Raw genomic sequence first — 20,413 nt, forward strand, 5'->3', positions numbered from 1 at the left:
TTCAAGAGGCTCCTATGTTCCCATCTTGGTCAGCCATCACCTGATAGCTTGTTAAAAATACCAATCCCTGCGCCTCAAACCAAGAGATTCTCATTTAATTGGCCTGGCTGCCCCATATGATTCTCATGTGCCAAAGGTTTAAGACCTACTCTCTGAATGCTACTCTAGCTCATCCTCAACTGTTTTGACTCAAACCCTCCTGAATGCCTAATCTCTAGTGGGGACTTCCCATCAAACCAAAGAAGTAAAATCACTAGTAGAATCCATGTTATTCCTGAGATTCCACTTAACAGTGGGAATGAAATGTTACCAGGTATGTTATGTATTTTGAAGCCATGATCTTAAGTTTCTTTTCCCTATCAGTCATTAGACAACTCAAATAGCAGACTGGGCATCTTCAAAAGCCACCTCTCACCTCAGATCAACCCCGAAGCTTGTCAGTATAAGAATCTTCAGCCCCTGGGACAAAGAACTCTTGTGGGCAGTAATCTCAACAATCCTGAAGAATTTTAAGAATTGGCACAAGAATGATAAATACCAATAGGTTTTAAAAGTCCTATAAACTATAACTAGGTGAATACAATTCCCAGTGATTCAAGCTTCTCAAATATACCATGAACTAAATATTTTATTGCTAAATGAGGCAAACAAATGCCTCACAGCCAGCAGACACAAACATTTTAAAACCTAAGGAATGAAACTGCTCATAAATAAAAGCAAGTGTTGGTAGAATTTTAAGTTTTTCCTTGGATAACAGGATTGGCATATATTTCAGGGCCAGAAGAATATTTCCTCCAACAACTGTAAATTAAACTGTAACTACTGGCATCGCTATACTAATTTTTTTAAGACTAAGTTTCAAAAACATTTCATTAGATCTGCTGTCTTAACTATACAAAAGCTGGGACAGATGATCACCTGTCAGTCCTGGAAGAACTGGTAAGAAAAAGGATCCATTCTAGTCACAAAATAAAAACTACTTCATAACAATCTATCTGATTCTCCAGAACATCATCTTTTACTGTTAGATTTTTTTTTTCCTTGAATGAATAAACATATTGAGCACCAATTGTGTCCAGGTAACATACTAGATGCTGTTTAGGATATCGGCTAGTGACTGAGTCAGACAGACTGAGCTTAATTCTAAGCTCTGCTAGTTGTGACATGGAGCAAGCTATTCAATTTCGTTTAACCTCATGTTCCGTATCTGCAAAATCACGACTGACCTAAAGGGTTGTGAATATTCTAAAATACTATATGCAATATACCTGGCTATAGTAACTGGCATTAGATTCTTACAACTCTGGAAGTAGGCGGTACTACATGTTTGCAAATGTGTGAGCAATGGTACTAAGAGTTTGTGACCTGAGATGTTTTGATGTGTGAGCAATGGTACTAAGAGGTGGTGACCTTTGAGATGTTTTCTCCTGCACCATTTTTATTTCCATTGCATATTATTCTAGTGTAGTTTCTGGTTGTTCTTCTGTATGTTCTTAAAAATGGGGGAAACTGTACTACTACAAAGACAAAAGCTACTAGCCCTGGTGTTTGGCAGTATGAAGAATCAGAGCACTGAAGAGAACTCTCAACAATACAAGGTACACACCTATAGTTTAACAAAGTATGCTGTATTATCCTTTTAAATGTCAAATCCTTTTAATCAGGTGGGCTGTCTTTTATACTTGCTCACTCCCTACACTCTATTCCTTGTTTTCAAAAGAGGAAATACAGGGGTACCCAGCTGGCTCAGTTGGTTAATTGTCTGATTCTTGATTTTGGCTCAGGTCATGATCTCAGGGTCCTGTGATCAAGCCCCAGATCGGACTTCACACTCAGTGGGGAGTCTGCTTAAGGATTCTGTCTCTCCTTCTCTCCCTCCCCCTCTTTGGGTGTACGCTCTAAAACTTTAAAAAAAAAAAAAAAAAAAAGGAAATACCTAAGTCTCATTAGATTTACACTAGAAAATTGTGTAGAGTAACTCAGACTAGAAAGGCATACTTCACTGGTGTTCCTAGGCATCTCATGGCTTGGCGTCAAACTAATTATCACTTTATTGTAATGTATTAAAGCAAGCATTTAAAAGAACTGAAAACTGAGTTCCTCAAAAATACTAAAGAACCTGTCCCTTGTATTTTTTGGTTGGTTAACATTCTTTAGGTATTAACCAATTCTTCCCAATTCGTTATTATTTCTATTTTTATACTTTTGTGGCTCCTGAAGTATTTCTTCCATCAGCAAAGCAAGGTACAGGCAAAACTTCTTCAAGAACCTTGCTATACCAGCTTATGCTCAATCCTTCCTGAGATTTCTTGACGTATAAATGCACCAGCCAAACCCAGAAATGCAGGTTGATCTATCACCACTAAACAAGTAGACATAAGCAAAATGTAACAGGCAACCTAAGGCAAACATTGTTCCTCACCAAGTCTCCCAACAATGCAGATCTGACTAATACTGTCAAAAAATGCTTCCTTTCTTAATGTAGTTCACTGCTGGTAATTTATTCTTTTTATCTTCCAAGTTACTGGTTATTTAAAAAATAAACTCCAGTAAAACTAGCACATGGCTACACACTGGTTTTCCATTTAGTCACACTTACCGTTTATCTTCCATGCACCAGGGACCTAATATGTGCCTGCGATAAGATAACCATCCCTGTACCCTTGGAGATCATGATAGTAGTGGGCTGCCTGGGTTTGCTGCAGGATGGAGATATGTATTAGTCAAGATTTTTTATCACAAACGTTGAAAAAGGAATCTACTGGCAAGCATAGGGCCGCCACAGAATGAGATTACAGAATGATATCCAGTAACTGGTACCATAGGGAAGGTTATATGGTAGAAATACCGTCTTCAGTCCCCACCTGACGGCTTCAATTAAGATATAAAACCCAGGGAATATTTTGGAGCAGAACAGCTTAAACAAGAGGCTCAAGTAATGGCACCAGAATGTACAGATTTTTACATTCAGAACATAAGAATACATTCTTAAGAAAAAGGTCACTTCCTTAAAAAGAAATTCATCAATAGACACAATTGTTTCAAATCAACATATGCTAATGATACAGAATATAAAGACATGCAGGGCAAAACTTATGAGTTGCCTTTTTAATTTTGTTACATATCAATAAAGGAATACTGATTTTTGGAAAATTCTTCCTATAGACTTTGAAATTGTGTTCTTTTTTGATACCAATTTTCCCCTTATCAACACTTTTAATACAGCAGGCTACAGTCTTAACTTTACAAAGTAGTCTTCATTCAATATTAGAATTTACATTATAAATATTTGTAAAGTCTGATGTCTTTTTTCAATCTCCATTTAAAATGTAAGCTAAGGGACAAATAAGTTCCTTTATATAAATTAGCCCTTAAAATAGTGGGTGACAATTACTGTTTAAACTACTAGCTGACAAAGAAGAAATGTTACAATCTTTGTAACAGAGAACGGGGAGTAAGATGCTCGTAATAAGTGAATTTTCTAAGTGACATTAAAAGCTAAAACTAATGTTTTAAACTCTATGCAACCCTGTCTGCAGAGTAATTAGTCCACAAATTCAATTTAGCTATATTTACCCCCAAACACTAATATCCTCCACCTCTGTCCCGAGGCAAAGCCCAATGCTGTGAGTTTTGTGTGGTTACATAGCCAATCCTAATAGCTAACATTTTAACACTAGCCACTATGGTAGTGGCCTTGATAAAATTATTTTACAGTATTACCTAATTGGATCCTCATAAAAAATCCTCAGGCTAGTCATATTATCATTTCCATTTTTCCAATCAAGAAATTAAGGCACAGTCAAGTTGAGCATCACTCAAGTAACTTACAGGTACTCTCACAGCCATCAGCGGGACTTGTAAAGACAGGATCTGAGGCTCTGGATAAATCCTTTTTAGACACTGGCACTTGGATGAATACAAATTGCTACCTCCTCCATCTTCTGTGTGATAAAGAGGCAAGTTACCTAAAAATGTTGGCATCTATAAAAATAGAGTGCTACACTTCACAGGGTGTTAGGAAATAGGTCAGTCCTTATGGAACTTCTTTCTACCAGATAAACATCTTTCAAGGTTTTCTATTTTTTTTTAAGGTTTTGTATTTTTAAGAAATGAGATTTAATAAGTTTCCTTTAAGTATACTATACACCCAACGTGGGGCTGAACTCACGACCCTGACATGATGAGTTGCATGCTTTACTGACTGAACCAGCCAAATGCCCCTAAATGTTTTTTTGCTACCCTACAGGGTTTTTTAAGGCAAGTGTGTAAGGAAATTCCTTCCGATGACTTCCAGTGTTTTATTACCCTAAAGCAATTAGAGAACATTGAAGTTCTGTGTATCAAGTGCCTGGAAAATTTTATGCTTTTCTATTATACTAACTGCCCAGCAGAGGTCTCAATCAGACAAAAAGAAACAATAATACTGTACCAGGCCCCTTCTCAGGCAACATTTTAAAGGGACAACTCAGTGATCCAACCAAGTTTAGAGAGTTGCAGGGGGTAACACTGTGGCACCTGCATCCATAGTTTATAATGATACCTGGGGTCTCAAAATACTATGAATTCCTGACAGTTAAGAGAATGGTCTGGATGTTAAGCTTGAGATGCCATGTCAGTTATTCCCTTTAGCTCAGTTTCCCATATTGATGGACTTAAGGCAACAGCTTGCTAACTAACAAGGTAGGAAATCTAACAGGAGGTAATCTTAAATATGTCTATATTAAAGCAAACATACATCTATGGAGTGAAAACTTCAAATAATTTAACAAGTCTTTGGTTTCTTACATCATTTCCCCTATATAACTCTAAGATTATAATTTATTCTAAGTTCTGTCCTCAAAAAAATAATACAACTGAGTTACTATTTAGTATCTTTAAAGTTGCAAATAATGTAGAAATATAAAAACATTACATATTCTGAATATATTTTTAATTAAAAATGTATCTATTTCAGTAGTATGTGGGAGTGAGGGAATTATTTTCTTCCCACTAATACTTTATTTTTTTCTAAACAAAAAACTTGTGGTTACATTAGAAAAAAGGATCTTATGTGCAAATAATTTGTGATGCTAAAACCATAAATTCTATTTTTCAAGAACAATTAGGAGCTTTATAAAAGAAAGCCACATAACATATCTTAAAAGACACTGCAATTCCTCTGCTTTTAAATCATTGCTATGTTGGAAAAATATATTTGGTTCTATCAGTAATCTCAGAATTAAGTATTCTCCAAAGTGGAAAGTATACGGTGCCACTTCAGGAGCATACTATTCAGCTCTCACACCCCCAGCATTAAGAGATGCCTATCAAAACAGTTAAAGCAGGTCAAAACAGTCCAACATAATTAGGTTTCAATATGTAAGGCCAATATGTTCTTCTAAGATGCTAAGAAACCAAAACAAATACTGAAGTCAAAAAAGAAGATTACTTGTAGCTCATTATCATACAGGTTTAGTTCTTTGTTGTAAGCCCCCTTTCTATAATATTAATAAAGGGAATACTTTACTGCAAAGAAAATTTATTTTACATATTGCTAGCCATGAATTTTATTGTTAGTTCACATAAATCTGCCTAGTACCACTATCCAAACAGCAGGACCATTTTATGTCCACATTTGTATTTTCAAAGAGAATATGCATGACTTACATAAATGTAACTCTCAGTAGGTTTAACAACAGAGATGCAATCTAACAGCCATAATGACAGCAATGTAGGAGAGATGTATTTTTAATTACCTTTCATTTGAGTGACCTTATTTAAAATATAAATTGATAACTTAGAAGTTCCTGGTCTCCTAAGGAGATTTTCAAAAACACTTATAGAAACAGTGAGATTTTTAAGAAACATCCTCCATGTCCACATCCTGTTGTAATTTCTGCACCATTTTTTCTTCCAGCTGCTTTCCTTTGCCTTAAAAAAAAAAAAAAAAGTGACCTTGCCAAACTTATACCAAAACTTAATAAAGGATCTTAGATGTTAAGAAATTTAAGAATAGTAACTAAACTTACACAGGTCTTACAATCTGCCATGCATAAAGTAAGTATTCCATATACCCTCCTAACAACCTGCATTTTAAATATGAGGGAACAGAGACCCAGAGACAGATGAAATTATACCAAATCACTAAGTAAGTCCATTAAGTCAAAGAGCTAGGACTGGAATCCTGGCCCTCTGGATCCAAAGTCCCTGCTTTTAACACTGTACTTATCTAACCTCAGAGCATTACCTAAAAAGTTAAATAACGGTTCATTCTTGTTGTTTGGGGGTCAGTTCATATCGCCTATACATGACATAATGCTCCAGGATTTTGTCTATTTTGTTTTAATAAAATTTGGTACAAAAATTAATCTATTTAACCTATTCAACATGCAGTTTCAGAATTTGACCTTTACTAAAGTTTAGGCAGGGAATCATTCAGGAATCAACTCTTCAACTAAATCTCACCAAAATTTCTCTCCCTTCAGGTAATCTGCATAAGTAAATTATGTAACAGATGGTATCTGGTGCCTGCTGAGTAAAAACTGGTTTTCCAGTACCTCACAAAAGAAACTATGCACACAAACGACTGCCCAGGTGGATGACCACAGGCAAGTTACATAAACACATAAAAAAGGTTTTAACACAAAACAGCAGTTCTCAAACTTGAGTATCAAAATCAGTGTCAGAACCCAGAGAGCTACAAAAGAACAGAAGCTCAGACTCAAAAGGCCTGGGCTTCCATATTTATAAATTCCCCCAATTAATTCCCATTCCAACCAAAGTTGGAAAACGACTCCTATGAAACAGTGTTCTTAATAAAAACAAATATGAAGCAAAATCTATGAAATTGTTACTTGAATCTTTGGACTAGCTTATGAAATATTCTATGAAGAGGGAAAGAAACACCATATGCAATAAAACTGGAACTGGGAAATACAATGTATAATTTTTTAAAAACCAAGTTGTATCATAAATCAGGTACTTACATTAAAAAAACATAAAAAGCTGATACTCATTTACATAGACTGCAACAATGCAGATTTTCATCTCTCTACTGAAAGAGAACTCCTGTGCAATGTAGTACTTACCTGCAAGAGGGGCCCGGATAAGATGAATGTTTTGCTTGACTTCTTTGATGTCCTGAACTTTCTGTAATTCTTTATTTTTCTTTAATCTAGGATAAAACATAGCAAAGCCAAAATTTCAGTTACTTTAACTTCTCTAAAAGATATTAATAATTTATAAAAATAAATTTTATTAGCCACACAGATAATCAATGAGAACTCAAAATTATTTTCTAGTTCCTAATAAGCATAACAAATCAGGATTTCTACACTATCAACTTGTTCATTGATTATATCCCTAGTACTGAGTCGGGGATAAAGTGGAGATTAATATATGTATTGCTGAGTGAATGAAGAAATGTGATTGAAAGAAAGAATTAAATCTCAGACATGTCTATTATACAAATAAAATGCCTAGATCTTTTCTCCTCAAACTGACAATACACTGTTACCTAATTTTTTTTAAGTCAGTAATTGTAAGAACACAAAACATGTAAAACATTCATTTTAGACAAACAACAGTTCTTCTCAAACATTTAGGCTCCCTTTTTGTAACAATTCATTTTTTTAAAGCCAGAAAGCTGTTTGCACATGGTTTTCTATGACAGATTTAAATAGTAATGAGATAAAAAAATAAGTAAATCTACTTTAAAAGAAAGACCAATTCTAGGCTGGGGCCAGGGAAGTATAAGATGAGGCCACATCTTGTTAGCCATAAAGAAAGCACCCAAAAAAAGATGAGGAATTGTCAAGATGACATGGAAGCCTGCCTGAAGGAATTCCCGCTGGCCAATCTGGAGCACTTGGAACATCAAAATAAATAATGACAAATAATTATAACCCACTGAATACTATAAGAATGAATGAATACACACATATCTATGAATAAACAATAAAGGAATACATGTTGAAATTGTAAAAGGGAGAAGTTCTTTTATATGGGAAAGCCAACTAATAAGTGTAGAAGAAATTACTGAATTGGAAAAATTACCATTTAGCAACAAACTATAATAACAGATTCAGACAAGGTTCCACTGGATGCTAACACCAGTAGGCACCAGTTTGAGAAATAAGGGACTCTTTGTAGAGTATAAAAGTATTTCCCCTAAGATATGTACTGATTAAAAAGGAGGGAAAAAACTTTCCCTTGGAGAAAACTGGCAGATAACCCTTAACCAAGTGATCAGTCACTTGGGATAACATGTGCCTCCTAATATGTATGTCTTTCTTATGTATCATTCCTATGATATTCTGGCCAAAAGTACCTAACCTGAATCTAATCATGAAGCAAACATTAGACAACCACAAACAGAGGAACAGTCTATTAAAATAACTGACCTGTACTCTTCAAAAATGTCAATGTCATTTAAGACAAAGATGAGAAAGTGTCCAGATAAAAGGAGCTTGAGGAGATATTACCACTAAACGCAATGAAAGATCCAGGATTGTCTGTTGCTATAAAGAACATGACTAGAACTGCTCAAATCTAAATAAAGTCTGTAGGTTATATAATAGTATTGTTGAATATTAATTTTCTGATTTTGGTAACTATACTACAGTTATAGAAGAACATGTTCTTGTGTTTAGAATATATACACTGAAATATCCTCAGGAAAAGGGCATCATGTTTTCAACTTACTATAGAGACAAGGATACAGTAGAGAATATACAAAAGTTCTTTACAGTATTCTTAATTTTCTAAGGTTACATGAAAACAAAAAGTGGAAAAAAAATCTCTGGATTTCTAGTAGTAATTATTTTTCTAAGAGTTACTTGATCCATATATTCATACCTGTTCATTATAAATTTAGCTTGGCGCTTCTGTTTGATCTCTTCAACTCTCTTCATTGCATCAACTACAAAAAAAATTCATAAGAGTTAGCAAATTTTTGCATATCCAAGCAAAAGCTTTAATGATCACTCCCCTTTATTCCCATTTAGAAATGTATTAAATGAAAAACTCATTGTAAAAACAATCCCTACTAAAAGAGCTGAAGAAGGTAAATACTCTTGGCTGACATCACTGTTAACTATCTTTCACAAATAAATCTCTATTTTTATTTTACACAAGCCTTTATTGCTACTAAGTTTTCCTTCTACTTTAAAGCAGCCCAATCCTTCTCAAATTTTAAAGAGAATGGATTAATGGCAACTAATCCCTTCTTAGCTTGTCCTCTCCATTAATAAAAGCACCCTTCTGGGCATAAATACTATTTCTCTAAGTGCCTGGGTATGATCTGCACAGGACGAATATTGACAGAATAAACCAATCATTTTACCATGTTCCCAACCACTAAAATCCAACTGTTCCGGGAATTGTGTAGAGGAGCTGAATCCAAATATGCTCTAGAATCTATACCAGCACTAAGAGAAACCACACATATAATTTTAAATTTTCTGGCAGCCACATTAGAAAATAAAAAAGGAACAGGTCAAATCTAATAATAGATTTTGTTTAACCAACATATCCAAAATACTGTCATTTCAACATAGTATAATTACTGAGGTTATTTTATGCTTGTTTTCATCTGAAGTCTTCAAAAACTATATACATTTACATGTAGACTGGATTAGTCTAAATCCAGATTTACATCCAGCAAATCTGGATTTAGACTAACCACATTTTAAGCACTCAGCAGCCCCTGTGGCTGCCACATTGGGCAAAACACTCCCAATCTAATTTCTTATATTCCAAGGATCTGAAGAGGAGCAGGATATTCACATAATCTTAAAATATCTCCCCAAAATACACTTATTAATTATAAAGGATTAAATACTAACTTTACAGTGAAGAAATGTACCAGAGGCCACCTTAACCAAGGATCAAAGTTAACATAGCCAGAAATAGGACCCCAATGGATAGCACATGCCTCCATATGGCAGGACATAATGATAAGAACTCAGCATCACATCTATGGTATTCTTACCAAATGTACATTACCTAAATCTAACCCTGAGGCAGTATCAAACAAATGCCAATTAAGGGATTTTATACCAAATGTGTGACTCATACTCTTCAAAACTATGAATGTCATGAAATATCAAAACTCACAAAATATTAAAATTTTGAAGAGAAAAATAATGCATGGACTATTCTTACACAGGTCTGAGATTAAATGATAATACTATATCAATGCTAATTTATTAATTTAATGACTATGGTTCTATATGAGAATGTTCTATTTTTTAGGAAATATTGTATTTTTATAGTTCTATTAAACCACTCAGGGATAAAAACATTGTCAGGTGCCCCTTATGTATATAATTTAAGTTCAGAAAATTATAGAAGGAAAGAAAGGGAGAGAGAGAATATGTAAATTTAGTAAAATGTTATTTGAGGGATCTGGACAAAGGAATTCTTCAACTTTTCTGTTGTCTAAAATTAACTCAAAATAAAAACATTTAAGTGTAGGATGCCTGGGTAGCTCACTCAATTAAGCATCTGCCTTTGGCTCATGTCATGATCTCAGGGTTCTGAGATCAAGCCCCACAGCAGGCTCCTTCCTCAATAGGGAACCTGCTTCTCCCTCTCCCTCTGCTCTCCTCACCCCTGACTTGTGCTCGCTTGCTCTCTAATAAATAAAATCTTTAAACAAACAAAAGCAAATACACATTTAAGTGTAATATACTTTTAACTGTATTATTTAATACACATTTAAGTATAATCCGGGGTCCAGCAACATTGGTATTATCTGAGAGCTTGTCAGAAATGCAGAATCTTAGGCTCCACCCAGATATGCTGTATCACAATCTGCATTTTAATAAGACTCCCCAGACGGCCCCATGGGGGCACTGGTATTAAGATGATGCTTCTATGAATAGTCTAAGACAAAGTCAACTCTACATCTGCACATGCTAAATATGCCAGATATACAACTTTTTCTTTGCCTTTCAACAGAAATTGATAAGGCTAAGTTCTAGTACTCAAAAGTATTTCTATACCTTAGAGTTACTCAGAAGGGAAATAAAAGCACAGAAGTGGCAGGTAAATCCTTTCCAAACAGTAAGACACTACATTTCCAAATATTCCATAAGACTGAAAAATTTTAAATGTAAGAAGCACCTGATACTAAAAACTTGATCTGAAATACAGAGACATAAGGGATAAAATACAAACTATTCTTACTAGTATTCTTGTTTTGGAAGTTCTCCTACTGTTGACATCAGCATCTTAACAAAGGCTGCTCAGTCCCTATCTTGACACAATTTAAAAACGTAATCAATGAATATAAAATTATTGCCAACAGATTAGCTTAGAGACCTATGATACTGAAATAGGGGTTGTGGGAAATCAAATCTGAGGAGGCTATCTTGAAATAGTAACAAAAAAGAAAAGGCCAAAATAAAATTCAATGGGATACAGAAATGCTTTAGGACCTTCTAAAAATGTCCTTGACAAGTTTGCCTTTTAGAAACACTGTAGGGGCACCTGGGTGGCTCAGTGGGTTAGGGCCTCTGCCTTCAGCTCAGGTCATGGTCCCAGGGTCCTGGGATTGAGTCCTGCATCAGGCTCTCTGCTCAGCAGGGAGCCTGCTTCCCCCTCTCTCTCTGCCTGCCTCTCTGCCTACTTGTAATCTGTCAAACAAATAAATAAAAATTTAAAAAAAAAAACCCACTAAGAATTCCTATCAAAAATGTGTGGTGATAGATGTTAATTAGATTTACTGTGATCATTTCACAATATATGCAAATATCAAATCATTACATTGTACACCTAAAATTAATGTTATATGTCAATTATATCTCAATTAAAATAAAAGAACCCTATTAATCTCTTCTGAAATCCTTGAGTTTGAATCCGTTATTTTTTTAGTAAATAAACCTAGTAAAATCCACTGCTCTTCAGAAATTAACTCTTCCTCTAATTACAAAACAGAAGGAATGACTTTATTTAAAAAAACAAAACACCAAGAAGCAAAATTTAAGGCTATGTGGAAAAGGCAATTCCAAAACTGGACTCTGAAATTTCCACATGGTCCAGGAAGATAAAAATCTTTTAGAGGGTGGCAAGTACTACCACAAAGCCCCTAATTTTTCAATTCCTCCCCCCAAGTGCTGTGACTGGGCAAAAGGAGATAAAAAGCCCTGCCTATGAACCATTCAAATCTGATAAAGTCGGGGCACCTGGGTGGCTCAATTGGTTAACTGTATGCCTTCAGCTCAAGTCATGATCCCAGGGCTCTGAGATCAAGCCCTGTACTGGGGATGGGGAGGTGGGAGGGTGGAAATCCCTGCTCAGCAGGGAGCCTGCTTCACCCTCTCCCACCTCCCCTCCGACACTGTGCTCTCTGGCTCTCTCTGTCAAATAAATAAAATCTTATAAAAAAAATGGCAAAGTCCACAAGACTCTGAGCCCTGGGAACTTCTAATGAACAAAACCAACTATATCACCTCTACACCCAAGACTAGAAATGGCTAAAGATTGCATAAGACAGCTGTAGGGAGAAGAAAAGTCAAAGCCAAGGGCCTCAAACATACACATAGGGGCATCTACAAGCTAGCTTAAGGAACTGGTTTTACTACATACGGGATTTTTTTCTCATTAGTCTCTGCCTACTTCGGAAAAATGAAAAAGACAAGGACTAGTTATCCTTGCTTTTAACTTCAGTAGTCTATAGCTTGACTTATACCTAAGTCATGCACTTACAAGTTGTCCTAGGAAATATAATTACCACCTTAAGTACTGTACTTTTCAATTTTACAGAAGCATTACATTTTATAGGGTATACAGAATATAATGTTTATAACCCTAAACCAAATTAAACTTGTAAAGTATCTTAGGTTTTGTGTATATTTTACCTATGCCACACTCACCCCCCAAAAAGTATTCTCCACCTCTATTCTCAGATTTTTAAATCTTTTTATATCTTTGTACAGACACTCCAAATAATATAAAATCTAATAATTACATTTTTTAAAATATTTATTTATTTTAGAGAGGAGTGAGCAGGGGGAGGAGCAGAGGGAGAGAACCTCTAGCAGACTGCACACTGAATGCAGAGCCCAACACAGGGCTCCATCCCACGACCCTGAGATCATGACCTGAGTTGAAACCAAGAGTCAGATGCTTACATGACTGAATCACCCAGGAGCCCTTACATTATTTTATAATGGACACATCAGCCAATTCTGAAAAGGATTTGAGGCAGCTTATCATAAAAGATGCAAGTACAAGAGAACCATTAAAATGAGAAAAAGAATAAAAGCCAACACATGAAAAGAAAATTAACATTTAAATATTAAACATTAAATTCAAAGCACTATCCCAAAACAGTCTCTCCTCAAAATTCCTGGTAATTCTTTGTGACTTACTAGTTTTATTCCATAACTCTCGCTGGTATTTGACAGGTTCATTTCTACGTTTTTCAAATTCAAATGAATTATCCTGTAAGAAAAGGAAAAATATGGTTCTAAGAGAGATACGAAAGGAAGCACTTCTTAAAAACTTCTCCTCGTCACAAGAGTTGTGTTTCAAATCATAGACTCATATTAAGATTTCCCTAGGGTGACCCTAGCAAATGCCAAGTTTTCATACTACTTTTCCTTTACACACCAGATATACAAGACAGCCCTACTGAAAACATCAATCAATATACAAGTGATTTTTAAGAAGACAAGAGAAGGAGGGTATCAGCCCCATCCTTCAGAGGGTCATATAACAATCACGAAGATTTCAAACAAACTGAAGAGGCTTCCCTAATTTCCCATTCCAAGATAAGACAGATTCGCAGGGAGAAAACTTTCTATTAGGCTGAACCATATGAATTACCACTTTTCATAGATCAAAAAGAGTCAAACTTTGAGAACTTCATATTGTTGAACCTATACACCTATGTTTATATATTTCAGTATTGAGATAGCTTTATTATACATCAAAGTGTAAAACTACACATCTTCAAATAAATGTGGTGCTGCTCTGCATGACAAAATTTTCTCCCAGAAATTTTTCAGTTGGTATTTTGACAGTTAATAAACCCTACTTACCTCAAAACATGTGAAACAATTTTAGAAACACTACAAATTTCTTAGAAAAACTGCAGGTCTATTTCTTAGTTTTCAAATCTATCTGAGATAGGCAAATGGAACAGCACTAACTCTGTATTTACCTATTTCATTTACATATACATGACCTGTTCAATCACAATGACTTCAGCATGGACAAGGCAACTAACTGGTCACCAGCAAATGACTGTGACTGGCATCCTTTCTTCTCTCATGAAGTTGTCACTTGCATTTGAAGTGCTGTTTATTCTCATCCACACTGGAAATTATTTTTGTGATAATAATTGTGAATTGGCTTTGCACCTTGTCAAAAAATATTCTTCCCATTCACTGAAAATGAAGCCAGGAAGGGTCTTCATAGCAACTGCTTAGAGACGGCCCTTAGGAACCCTCATACACTGTTGGTGAGAATGCAAGTTGGTGCAGCCTCTTTAGAAAACAGCATGGAGATTCTTCAAAAAGCTAGAAATAGAGCTACCCTATGATCCAGCAATTGTACTACTGGGTATTTACCCCAAAGATACAGATGTAGTGAAAAGAAGGGCCACACGCATCCAATGTTCACAGAATGTCCACAATCGCCAAACTGTGGAAGGAGTCGAGATGCCCTTCAACAGACAAATGGATAAAGAAGATGTGGTCCATATATACAATAGAATATTACTCAATCTATAGGACGAATACCCACCATCTGCATCGACATTGATGGAACAGGAGATTATGCTAAGTGAATAAGTTAAGCAGAGAAAGACAATTACATGGTTTCACTTTTATTTGGAACATAAGGAATAGCATGGAAGACATTAGGAGAAGGAAGGGAAAAATGAAGGGGGGTGGAAATCAGAGGGAGAGACAAACCATGAGACTATAGACTGCGGGAAACAAACTGAGGGTTTCAGAGGAGGTGGGTAGGGGAGTGGGTGAGCCTGCTAATGGGTATTAAGGAGGGCACAGACTGCAGGGAGCACTGGGTGCTATACATAAACAATGAATCATGGAGCACTGCATCAAAAACTAATGATGTACTGTATGGTGACTAATATAACATAATAAAAAAAAGAAAGAAAGAGAAACTGCCCTTAAAGGAGTAGAGAGGTGGGAAAGAGGAAGTCATGAAGGGAAGGAACAGTTTAAAGATCTTCCTCCTTCAAAGGCATCTTGTGCAGCAGCTTTCACCTCCTCCTTTTATAGGGGTCAAATGTGGACAAGTTTCACCAGGCTGTACCAACCCAGCAACAACCTGATGATGGACGCTCATGCGTGAAATTCCCTCACCCAAGACTTCCCATTATTCCTCCTTCAACACACACTTCCCTGCTCTCAAAGTCCTGTAAGGAAATTCAGAAACTAACAAATGAGTCTACAACAAATTTCATCAGAGCCCTCAATGGTATTAAGGAATCCTTTAATCTGTTAGCTTCCTCTTAAAATCCTTGAGTAGTAATTTCCAACTTCACCCCAATCCATTTAAATTATTTTCCCTTTTGTGTGCAGGAACTAAAAAATGGTTTTTTGAGAGTAAGGAAAATCACGTCCATAAACTGAATTAGGAATTTTTTCCTTTACAGAATTCTGCAGATTTATGGTTTTTAGGATGTTACAGTATTACTACAATCGCCAAATACAAATAAATCATTCACCAATCTTGTCATAGAAAATCTTGTTATAGGTAAATTACATTTAATATCTAATAATAACCTTCCCATACCAAAGTTAGTAATTATACTGATAGCTAACTATACTCACCACTGTAAGCTCTTTACCAGCTGCTTTACGGAATGCTTTAGTCCACCTGACCTTGCGAGGATTCCGCTTCTTTTTAAAGTTTTTATGACACTTGGATTTACAGAATCTGAACACCTACAAAAAAAGTTAAAATACTGGAGTCAACATTAAGAATGTTTCTATCCTAGGATGTTATGCATGCCATAAAAATATAGTGCAAAGTCTGAGAAATGACAATAGTTCTAACAATTCCTTCTACTTACAACACCATTTAAAAATATGTGAGACATATAAGATTAAATGTAAAATGAACTATTTTTTTACTATTATTTGACTATCAAATATCATCACAACTAATGGCTTAAGAGCCCCAAATACATGGTTAAAAATCACCAGTCATTTTTATAGATTAACAATAAAACCTTAAAATCATCATGAATAATAACAATGGTTTCAAGGAAAGTTATTTATTTAAATCCCTTTCTACTTAATATAATTCTCAAATTTCACTTGCTATATACCTCAATGGGGGTGAAAGTTTCAACACCTATTCCAAAATCTCCTTTGGTTCCTTCCAACCTTTTTGTTAACAGCACAAAATAATTTCAAAAAAGCAACTAACATCGGGTATAGATTTGTGTTCTAAAGTATTTACTCACAGGGCTACTAGGAAAGTTCTTCAATATTATAATTCTCTACCTTTATGCCAGAAGATATGACCCTTTATCAGTGCTAACTTATGATTTAATGATGCTTCAATATGCCCCTGAAATGGCTTACTGGGACTCACTGGAAGTCTAAAATACATTATTTTATTACTTTTTAATGTCTTAGAACATACTGCAATTTGTACATGTAGAGGAAATCTGAAAAGAAAAAGTACCACTTTGGAGTACTAGATCTTGACAAAGAATCTTAAGTTTATTATCCTACCTAGAAGATGTGGCCCATAAAAAAAAGTCAAAATGAGGTATAAACATTTCAAATGGTGTGTACAGATCACAAACCTGTGTGTATATAACACAAGCCAAAATACTTTTCATTTTATGTACACTTTGTTCTATGGGGGAATTCAAGCAGGTCCCTATACACACTACAACACAGTTTTCTTAGAACAGTATAATACTAGTTTAATCTGACCCAGGTCAGTACCTCCTAGAGAAGACAGGAGTCAAAACATGTCTATATTGTTGAATTAGTTTCAAGGCAAATGGAAATACATGCATACAAGTGGATCTCCTAGAATATCCCACTACGAATTCACTATCAGTAAATTTTTTTAGTATTTTCAGTCCAAAGGACTATTAACTTTTTAAGTAAAAGCCTCCTATATTTAATACCTTCTAGATAACTCCTAGACAAGTCCCCATTTCTGAGATATACCGAATGAGATGCTGAACTGAACTCCTGGGTCTCCTCAATTCCAGAGCCAAGGAGAGTTACAGAGAAGTCTACTTGAACTCTGTATCTAATAGACGTTAACTTAAAAAGTACAAGGAAGTATCTGAAGAGAATGGAATCACTGGAGATGTGAAGGGAATTCAATCCACAAATAAGGTTCTACTATGTACCTGATATTATCAGGCGTTAGAAATAAAAGAATAATTAAAATATGATACTCTACCATGAGAAGCTTAGGCTAGCATTGTTAATAGTCTCGATTTACAAAGTAGACATTGAGATCAGGATAGGGCATACACAATACATACAATGATCATGTTTAAGTAACATGGAAATACAAAATAAAGGAGTGATTTAATCTATGGTGGGGTAGGTGATGGATGGATTGTGAGGCATAGTCCTCTATCATCATCCTCAGTTTTCAACAAATGATCTAATATTTCAGCTTCAAAGTTCTTCAACTCTTTCTTAAATTCCACTGATTGAACACTTATTAAGGACTCATTAAGGGTACATGTATTTTCTATGTTTGCAAAGTACATGAAAATATGGAACATTAACACTAATTCTACCATTAAGAAGCTACCCAAGAAGCCTAAGGGGGGGCGGTTTCTATGACAAACAGTCTCAAAAGCTAAGAGAAAAAAGGCAGAAAAAAGAGTGGCTATAAAAATGACCAGTGCCTAATCTGGAACCAGAGTGGGATGCCAGAAAGAAAGCAAAGACCACTATACTCTGCACAGGCAAATCAATGACCTCATAACTAAATGAAAGGTGCAAAGATGATTCACACTTCTAGCAAAACTGTCTAGACATAGGACAGTGGTATTAATTCAGAAAACAAAAAAGACCTGAGGTAATTAGGAATTCTTTCAATAGGCTCACTGCTGGTTACAGACAGAATCTCCACACCCAGTGGAAAATTCAGACTAGAGCTAAAAAGATACAGATTTGAGAATCATTAACACAGAAAAAAAAAAAAAAAGAAATACCTATCTTCCTTAGTGCTTCAGGACCTCTGCTTCGTATATCCCCAGCTAACTCTGCTTGGGATCCCCAGGTCTTCCCTAGAGTAAGATGGCTCCCAGCCAATTCTAACCTGTCCTTGCTAGCAATACAGCCTTCCTCATCACTATGAATTTCCACTGTGTCTGCCAGATCAACACCCAACTCTAGATAGCTCCCATGATCTGTTGTTTTAATTCCTATACCCACCTGAGAAGCAGTGCTCGACAAAAATCATAAAATTATGATGACCAGATCATCTACAAAGCCATCGTGCCCACTGTGAATTAAATGCCAACCTAACAACTATTTAGTTCGTTTCTATAAACTTTTTATCATGTTCCTGACAACAGATATTCAAAAATCTTCTGCATGTTCTTTCAAATTACCAAACCTAGCTTTGGTCCCACACTTTCCGCAGGAACCCCTTGCTCCTAATTAATGACGTCAATATCTTCCATCTGTAAGAGATATACAGTGATGACATAGGATCTGTATTTCCTTAGCATATCAAAGTCACCTGTTTGGAATTCTAGATCCTCTTCTCCCCACAAAGACACCAATTTAACAGAGCCAGTGGAAATGAAGAATTTTTTTTTTTTTCACAAGTGCCCAGTGATTCAGAAGCAAATATGAGAGGTCGAATTCTGAGAAACAATGTATTAAATAAGCATAGAATGAGATTCATTCTGCTATAAAACAAATTCATGTATCATTCACAAAGTCTTTCACAACCAGGCCTCATAATTACGTTTATGTTTTATGTCTATGTACGTACCTTTTTGTATACAGACTTATATATTTATAGCCTCACCCCAGGCCTCTATCACGATACACAATCCACTCACTTCCCTAGAGACTGCTTCGCAGCGCCTCTACTAAACCGTTCACTTGACTTCCACTTAGAATGTACTCTCACTTTTTTACGCAACATTCAAGACCCAGGATAAATGACATCTCCTTTCTGAGCCTCTTCATATACGACCCTCCCCAAGTCACCTGCGCCTTCGTAATACAGAACTACTACTAAGCTATAGGTAACAGTTCAATCAACTTCTACACGTCACGGACATTCTCAAGTTTTATTCGTCTCTGTGGACACAGGCCTTAGTAATGATGCTTGATGGGCATTCATTCAACAAAGTTTGCTGAATTCAAGAACTTCACTCACGTACAAGAGAGACCAAGCAGCCCAAACACACCCCCGGATTCCATTCGGCGCTGGCTCAAACAACTGGGGAACCTCACCGCCGCCAGCCTTGTCCAAAGCTGGGCTGCTGAAAGGGCTCGGTTCGGGACACCCACAAGGAGAAATGCCCTCAGGTCAAGGGCGAGGCCACAGCTCCTTGTAAAATCACCTTCTTGTGAGGGCAGCGCAGAAAACCCGAACCAAACCCTCCAGGAGCAGAAGGACCCGGCGCCGAGCCTGACGGGGCGCCGAGCCCGCCCCGCCTCACGCTCGCCGGAGCGTGGCAGAGCGCGCGCTCGTCTTGGGCGTCTCACCTTGCAATCGTTGCGGACAAACATCATACCGTGGCCGGGGTAAATAGGGCCCGAACAGAAATAACACTTCTCAATACGCATGTTGAAACCGCGTGAGGTCCCACTGCCCAGACGCCGATCTCAAGTGGAAATGACGCCACTCCGTCACAGGAAGTGATTCTCTTCAATACCCGACCCGGAAAAAGCGAGCGTCCTTCTTCCCTGAGGGCCCTGGGATGTTGTCCGAATGTGACGGCGCCACCCAGCGGCCGGGCAAGCAACAGCGCTGCCGTGGGCGCAGGCGCAGAGCTGCAAAATTGGCCTCACGACCCTCGCTTTTCGCGAGTGAAACGTGCAGCTGTTCTCCTTTCTGAACTCGCTTCCACGGCGCCTAGTTTCCCTATAACGTACCTTATAACGTCATACCCTATAACATCAGCATTTACTCATATCTTATATGGTTTGTGCTTTATCCCCGGCTGACTCCACCCACTGGGACGCCTCTAAGAACTCCTTTCTCCGCCGCCTGCCCTTTTACCCGCCCCTGATTGACGTCCCCAGCGTAGCGGGGTGGCCAGCCGCGCTGAGAACCTACTTCGGACATTAGGACCTACGCATGGGATTCTCTGAGGCTCGGAGAACGTTACCAGCAGTTGTTGAAAGACTTGTAGTCATTTTTTACCTTTTCTCCCCCTTCTAATTAATATACATGTGGTAAAAGGCGGGGGGGAAGACATTTTTGTAGGAAACAA

General features: G+C 36.7%; 1 protein-coding gene across 2 annotated transcripts in view; it reads right to left on the reverse strand.

Moving 5' to 3' along the window:
- Nucleotides 1-20,098, reverse strand: part of RSL24D1 (ribosomal L24 domain containing 1) — a 42,593-nt gene extending 22,495 nt beyond the window's left edge. The window contains exons 1-8 of one of the 2 annotated variants that reach the window (XR_013967154.1): nt 19,683-20,098; nt 15,795-15,908; nt 13,359-13,431; nt 8,839-8,902; nt 7,071-7,156; nt 5,739-5,913; nt 3,832-3,944; nt 2,600-2,699 (exon numbers count right to left, since the gene is read on the reverse strand). Coding sequence is in view for 1 of the 2 variants with exons in the window: in XM_080808934.1 (XP_080665060.1) it covers nt 5,840-5,913; nt 7,071-7,156; nt 8,839-8,902; nt 13,359-13,431; nt 15,795-15,908; nt 19,683-19,763 (492 nt within the window). In the remaining variant the exon portion in view is untranslated. Of the gene's footprint in view, nt 1-2,599; nt 2,700-3,831; nt 3,945-5,714; nt 5,914-7,070; nt 7,157-8,838; nt 8,903-13,358; nt 13,432-15,794; nt 15,909-19,682 lie in introns of those variants that run through there. The other variant, XM_080808934.1, reaches the window with a different exon arrangement.
- Between the last annotated feature and the right edge of the window lie 315 nt (nt 20,099-20,413).

This window comes from Martes martes, assembly GCF_963455335.1.
Source record: "Martes martes genome assembly, chromosome: 7".
NCBI classification, from domain to species: domain Eukaryota; kingdom Metazoa; phylum Chordata; class Mammalia; order Carnivora; family Mustelidae; genus Martes; species Martes martes.